The sequence below is a fragment of the Anneissia japonica genome, unplaced genomic scaffold (genome assembly GCF_011630105.1).
Source record: "Anneissia japonica isolate Jap-2015-1 unplaced genomic scaffold, ASM1163010v1 scaffold171_len658169_cov177, whole genome shotgun sequence".
In the NCBI taxonomy this organism is placed as follows: Eukaryota; Metazoa; Echinodermata; class Crinoidea; order Comatulida; family Comatulidae; genus Anneissia; species Anneissia japonica.
The window spans coordinates 202,613-210,651 of NW_022733907.1; the positions used below are offsets into that span (position 1 = coordinate 202,613).

Sequence of the window (8,039 nt, forward strand, 5' to 3'; positions counted from 1 at the left end):
AGAAGCAAAGTCAACATAAGGACATGTTGTTATACTTAGGCCTACTTTAAGCAAGTATACTTACTTTTTTGTATTTGTTATAGAGATTTTACCTAATCTGTAATTGAAACAACATGGGTAAAAATATTCACAAAGGCCTGCATTGTTTACCGTTAAACGTTCGTGTCTCAAGAGTTAAAAACAAAATGAGATTTTTACCTGGGTAAAAGACAACACGATTGATTTCCAAGAGACGCATTTTACTCAAGATCTCACAAATATAAATTGTCTATGGGAGGGAGATGCGTCCCATGGTTTTGGCTTCTCCTTTAGCAGAAGGTTATCTATTAAAAAAAAGAAAGATATGGACTACAAATGCCTAAACCAACAAATTGATAGCTCAGGTAGATTTATCATTCTAAATATCGTCTGTTAGTCTGTGTTACTCAATTTACTCTAGTAAATGTCTGTTCGCCAAATGATAATAAATGAAAGTCTTTTTTCAGAATTCTCGAAGAGCAAATCCACAAATGGTGCGATACGCAATATATTATTGTTGGAGGGAATATGAATTGTATTCAGGATAATCTATATGACCAAATGGGTAGCAAAATAAAAATAGATAACTCCAAGTTTACCGCTCAAAAGCGTTATGAAGAAGCTAAAACTAATTGATGGTTGGAGATTTCACAACTAAGATAAAATTCAATTTACATGGCGCAGAAAATCAGCAAAACTATTTAAGAGGCTAGCTTACTGGTTTGTGTCAAAGAGCTCATATGATAGGCAAAATAGTATTTTATGTGATATTAGACCTGCAATTTTTACTAATCATTAAGGTGTTTCAATTAAACTTGATGTACTTGGAGAAAAACGTGGCCCAGGATTATGGAAATTAAACTCGAGTTATCTCAATGATACTATTTTTACCAGCAAAATTAATGAAATCATCGATGAGTGTGAACAAAACAATAAATTTCTTAACCCGATAGATAAGTGGGAAATAGTTAAAACAAAATTTAAAGAGTAGGCCTACGCAATACACTTTGGTAAAATATAAGTTAAAAAAGGAAATTTACAAAAAATAAAAGTACTAAACGATAATCTGATTGAGAATCACGGCGATGAAAGAATAGTCTTAGAAATTAAAATGAAAACAAAAGAACCAGAAAATATATAAGCCCTCTATGCATATTAAGCCAAAGGTGCTCAAATCCGATCCAGAACAAAATGGGAAAAAGAAGGGGAAACAAATTCAAAATACTTCATAGGACTAGAAAAAAATAATGGTAGGAAAAAAGAAATTTAAAAAATAAAAAATGTCCGATGGAACACACGTTGTAAACACCAAGGACATTTTTTCGAAGAAATAAAAGCACTTTAAGAATTTTTATGCAAGTGAAAACATTAGTAAGACTGACGTTCATAAATATTTATTTTTAACAAATTCTTCTAAACTAACGATTCCTGAATGTGAAATACATGAATGTGAAAATTCACTACGCACTATGAAAACTAATAAAGTACCTGGGTCAGACGGCCTAACAGTAGAGTTTTTATTTATTTTTTCTGGCCCAAATTGGAAATTTAGTATGTAATGCCCTAAATCGGTGTTTAGAAATTGGATAATTATCAAATTCTCAACGAAGAGGGGCATTAAACTTAATATACAAACATGACCAGCACAAAGACCTAGGCAGTTTGAGACCTATAACTTTCCAAATGTAGACTATTGCCGCATTCGGTTTAACAAGAAGATTACAAAAAGTTATAAAAAAAATATTTGGCATCACTTTGGCGGCAAAAATATTAGACTAATAGAAAATGTGAATGAATATATGGATATTAACAACCTAACAGGGGCTCTGATTAGCTTAGGTTTTAGTAAAGCTTTCAACGCGGCGCTACGGGGGATAGTGGGGGATACACAATTCTTCAGAGAAAAAAAAAACATTCAAAAGAATTATGTATTTTGTACATATTAATAGACCCTAAAATCGATTGAATAAGCCTTTGAAACCCTAAATTGTCATATTTTCGGGGGGTGGGGGCTACGTCCCTCTGGACCAATTTCGAAAGGTTCTTAGCGACGCCCGACCACGCCCACTTTTTTTCTCGTTGGGGATATCAGCCCCCCTCCCCGTCGGGGACCTTGAACCCACCTCGGGAAAATCCTGGCGCCGCCACTATCAACAGAGACCCCTAGTTAGTTCATTGCAACACTTTAACTTTGGCCCATATTTTGTATAAAGTTGGTAAATGTATTGTATTGTGATACTGAATGTAATATCATGAATAATTGGTGATGTTCAAATAGTTAAAAAAAAAAAAATAGAGGCATTAGACAAGGCTGATATTGCTATAAACTACTGTATGGCTGTAAGACTGCGAAATAATAATTCGATTAAATGTATTATATTATTAAGTTTTTTTTTCACGTGTAAATAAAGTGAAAATTGGACAACTTTCCGACGACACGGTTCTATATATCAACGATGAACAGTACCAAAAAGCTTATATAAAATTAAGGAATTCGGAAGGGTTTCTGGACTAAAGCTAGTATATAGTTGTTGGTAAAGATTTTATTAACTCAAATAAGCTATTATTATTGTTAAATAGCAACTCAAAGTGGATATCAGAATTTTCTAATTTATTGATGGCAATTCCGAAAGAATGTAAAAATATGTTTTTTTTTTCAAAAAATAAAAATGTAAAACAAAAAAACATACTCCAAGCAGTGAACAGTTGGTGCAATATGAATTGTAAACAAATTTATAATTGCTTTATATATAAATTGTCAAACGAATAGCCAAAAATATTTTAATACGGAATTAACCTGGTCACTGAAAGTGAAGTTTATTAAAGAAAACAAGGTCAAAAAGTTGACCTATGAAATATTGCATAGCATTGTTCCTACAGGAAAAGGCTACACGCACGGAGAGTTATCAATGATAATACATGTCCAAAGTGTAACGTTGTTGAAGATGACGCACAGTACTTTATACTACCATATTACTACTACCATATTGCATTATGGTTCACTATGTCTGAATTGATGTTTTGAAGTCTTTATTTGTGTGTGCGTGTGTTTGTGTTTGTGCAATGATTTGTCGTTTTGGTGAATAAAGGTGGGATGACCCCACAAAAGATAAACAAAAAGTATGTCTATGGATACATTAGAATAAATGTTAAAGAAAGAGAAGAAGGTTAGCATGTTGTCTAGGTTTGCCAGCTGTTATTTAGTGACCATGATATTAACGTTGCAATCATTATGATAGTTTTGTGGTATGAGAACCACCACTTTATTAATCAATGCATCAATTACATTACAATAGCATGTTATACTGTACAATCTCTTGATAATTTACCTTTTTCTTGATTTTCCTTTCTTTTTTACCCTTTTTATCGATTCTATAAAAAACATAAAATAACGGAAATGCAAACGTATATCTATTAAAATTATAACAATTTTGCACTCAATTTTAAACAAAATTCTTTTAAAATAAAAATAACATAGGCCTGTGTTTATTTACAACGATAGCACAAACCGAAATCTAGCAGCATAATATGAAATTTGAGTATAACTTAACCTGTTAAAATATTATATGGGTTAAGTATTTTAAATCCAAGTATTATGAAAGTGTAATTCAATATGATATTTTGTGTAAGGTGCTGTATCATAAAAACATTATTAGTTGTTTAGAGATATTTATAGGTTTAATACGTTAATGTTTTTTGTAAATCAATTCAGAATACAGCCCTACACCTTTCTGCAATGAGTGGCCAAAGTGCAAGTGTGTCCTTTCTCTTGTCTCAAAAAGCTGATGTGTTACCAAACTCAGATGGCGACTACGTTATTGATGTTGCGATAGAAAACAAGTTCAAGGATGTATCGTTGGCTTTGGTAAATCACGAAAGATGGAAGGAGGTGATGGCTAATTACAATCACTCTAAAAAAACACCTATGCACGGTTTCATTGAGGTATTACCAGCAGTAGCGAAGGTACGTTTTCACATATAAGCATCACTAAAATTATATTTATAATAATAATATCCTAAGGGTCGGGTTCAAAACCAAACCGTTCCCGCTGCGCCAAACCGACGAATTTGAGTTTTCCTTAAAAGACAAGGCCCCCACTGGATGAGAAATTATAACGGTAAAATTTTAGAGCCTTCAAGGGAGAAAACATATCCCTCCTTCTTGAAGCAGTAACACCTGGATCGCCTCTGAGTCATCGAGCACGAACATTCCCATCGGGAATACAGAATTAGTAATTATACTTTCTTACTATTCATCCACATTGCTTAGACTATAATCTCAACTATCTAGACTAATTGTGCCACTTTCAGGAAGGCGTTTATTAAGTAAATTTTGCATGCGATACTCGATGAGTTTGTATCATAGTGCAGTACGCAATTGCAATCTGAAAGCTTCCGTCCCAGCAGCGATTTTTTTGGTTCCTAGATAAAGTTGACAGAGGGCGCAATCTGCTATAATAAATATTAATTACACTGTAATAATTACAATGCACAATTATTATTATGCTAAGCACACAGCATTGGCTGAGTCAAAAGCCGAGCGATAGGAATCCAGAATGTTATATTATAACGTTAATAAGCATTCTCTTTGGTTATTGTTTTTTTTTTTTTTAATCTTTGAGGATAATATTGTATTTTTTTCATTTAATGACATGGGTCTTTTAGAGAATGATTTAGCCATTAACAAACTAAAAATTCATTTCATCCACTGTACAACGTTGCTTGCAAGCAGCGATTGCTTTTCATTGATAGTAACGTCATGTTGATTACAAATATTTGTATATTGTATCAGTATAATTATATGTAGGTAGTCATTAGTAGGCCTAGGCCTCTTGTCATTGGCGCATAATATAATATGTGAATAAACTTCTGATAGGTACAAATTGTATTTTATTAAGTATAGTCTAAATTCTTATCTCATTGTATCGTGAACTATTTAATATTACTGTTCTATGCTTCTGGTAAGAACAAAATGTTGTTCCTAAATTGCAAAATAATATTATTCTGATTCTGTTGTAGAGTGTGCTAGACAAATGCTTAACACACGCGGAATCTGTGGATCCTAAACACACTAACTTCTGGGTAAGTACTGGTATTGCCCTGGTATTTGCTACTCATAGTACCTAATAAAAACGTTATATTTAAAAACAACCATTGTTATTATTATTGTTAATACGACCATCATCATAATCATGATCATCATAATCATCATCATCATCATCATCATCATCATCATCATCATCATCATCATCATCATCATCATCATCATTAATATTATCATTATTATTAGCGCCCCTGACTGGGTCTTTCTTTTTACTTCAAACACAGGTAAAATATGATTTCGAATTTCTACAGTATGATGCGGAATATTGGCACAATAATTCAGCTACGTTGATGCCTCTTGCTGGCCTAAATGTAAGTCTACATGTACATTAGCACGCGTACTCCGCATAATTTTTCGTCAGTTAGAAATCACCGGTTTTTTGTTACATGTGTTTTTTTTTCTTTTTTTTTTTCAATCGGCTATGTGTCACCCGTATTTTTTACCAGCCAGTGATTTTTTCTCCAGCGGCATTTTGCACTCTAGGTCTGTAGATAAAATGACATGACATTTCAACAGCAGCCTGCCACTTCAAATTCATTGCCAATCATTTTCCTTAATATGATTAATTATGTAAAATATTGACCCCTGAAACACCATTTATACATTGATTTAGATACAGTGCACCTGATATCGTGGCTTTTCATCATAATGCAATTATACGCTTTTCATTTTAATTTATTAAACCACTTCAGCAGCAGATTAAACATTTTATTGTGACTAGCAAACTACAAATAATTAGCACTCGTTTTTTCTATAACTTTTTTTTTCAACTTTTGTGCGCCTCTAATAGCGAATGACAGCCGTTTCCCGAATCCTGCATATTCATTATGGGATAAACTTGCATTATTCGTTATGGAAATATTAAATAAAAAATGTGTGCCAAATTTCGTTTATATTTTTAACTTAAGGTCCGGCCATCTATTTTAATTTCCATACGATATCGAATAATATAAAATTCGTGACTTCAATTTTGCTCATTTAAACATGTGTGTAGATGAATGGATGGGAGGGATGTAACCTTGGACTCAATTAAAAAGAATGAATAATCCGGTGGCACTTTGCAACAAACCATGCCAACCGTTAAATTGCTTCATGAGTAAAGATATCTGGGTTTTATCCACCGCATTAACTCAGATAGATTTCGTTTTAGAATTTGCAGTAGTTCTAAATCAGTTCACTGTACAAATAAATCGATAACAATCTTTTAAAATTTCAAGATTATTATTATTATTACTATTATTATTACTCTTATTATTATTATTATTATTATTATTATTATTATTGAAAAAGTTTCTAGGCATTGCCTGACATGATATTAATCAAAAGTATCGTCGTATTTTTAAATTTTATTAGTTGTATATTGTCTTATCGATCATTTGGAAATATTATTATTATTATTATTATTATTATTATTATTATTATTATTATTATTATTATTATTATTATTATCATTATTATTATTATTATTATTATTATTAATATTATTATTATTATTTATACATTATTAAGAAGACACAACAATAATTGTTACTTAACCAATATCCTGAGGCGCGTGGAACGGAGAGAGTAGAGAAAACAGTAGAACTTATACATACTGTTTGTGGTGCTGAACTAATAATAATAATTCAAATAATAAAACATTAAATAGTTAAACCGTTATTAAATTTTTAATTATTGGTCATGTTGTAACTTCAGCCGTTGTCTTTCAAACCATTTAAATTATCGTAGCAAAAAGTATAAAAACTAACTTGTGTTTTTAATGAAAGTTAATCACTTGTAAATTATAAATGCTTGAAAATGTGTAGTTCAATGGTTTGATTGAATGTGTGTGGAATGGGAATTGAATATATGGCGTAGACCTATGTTTAAGAAAAAAATACAAAGTATAGGCCTATGTAGGCCTAAAAAAAAACAAAGGTTACTTTGTATTTGGTCACGGAGGGCTATATCTGAGGATTTTTCAAATGAAAGATAGGGGGTAGCTAGCTACCCTATTCTCCCTTCTCCCTCCATGACTGGATCCGCCAATGATCGCGCACACAGCAAATCTATTATATTATAGATGTATCGAGTTTAAGTGGATGGTGGCTCGTTTATTGCTCGTCCCGGTAGAGTCGGTGTCAGTATCAGATTGACTGCAATACAATAAACTCCTACTTGTTTAACTTTGTATACCACAAATTGTAGTTGTGGTCAGCGAATGTCCTTATAATTATCTAAAAGTATTTACACTGAAGAGTTATCCTTTACCACAAACCACAGAAAGCCGTTGAGTTCAGCCAGACTAACATTCATATAAGCTTATTTGGAATATGAACTGGAATCTGGGGAATTCATGTTGCAATATCGCACATGATCTTAAATCGGCTAATACTATACAATTTAATTTTGTTTTTAGTGTATTTTAATATTTAAAGGCCTGGTCATCTCCAATGAGTATGGACTATTCCATTGTTAATCATGCCGTGTTGCCCTTGTCGTCCGCAAAAAAATTAACACAACAATTAAGTTTGCTTTTCGTTTATCCTGTCACCGACAGTAGGGATGCTTTGGTTTTATTTTGTTTTTGTAATTGCTTGAAAAATAAATAAAATGAAATGAAAAAATACTGTTTGCTCTCCTTATTCCTACAGATGGTATGTTTATTCATCATGAGAAAAGAACTTTTCACAAATTATTGCCCTGGAATGGGAAAAGGAAACCGAATAATTAACGAAGTAAGCAACGATCAAACAAAATTGAACTTAAGAAAAACCAACATACTTTTTAATGTGATTACAGGATATACATATCGTATGTAGATTTCTGTTGCATATCAAGTCATATTAATAGTGATTCTATGTTTAGAATTATCAAATTGTAGGCCTAGGCCTAAGTAGACCAAGTCCCGTTGCAAGTGTCAGCTGTCTCTTATACA

General features: G+C 32.1%; 1 protein-coding gene across 1 annotated transcript in view; it reads left to right on the forward strand.

Annotated features, from left to right (window-relative positions):
• LOC117116255 (transient receptor potential cation channel subfamily A member 1-like) overlaps positions 1-8,039 on the forward strand; it is a 59,202-nt gene that overhangs the window by 33,861 nt on the left and 17,302 nt on the right. The window contains exons 14-16 of the mRNA XM_033260254.1: positions 3,731-3,982; positions 5,038-5,100; positions 5,347-5,433. Coding sequence (XP_033116145.1) covers positions 3,731-3,982; positions 5,038-5,100; positions 5,347-5,433 — 402 coding nt within the window. The remainder of the gene's footprint in view (positions 1-3,730; positions 3,983-5,037; positions 5,101-5,346; positions 5,434-8,039) is intronic.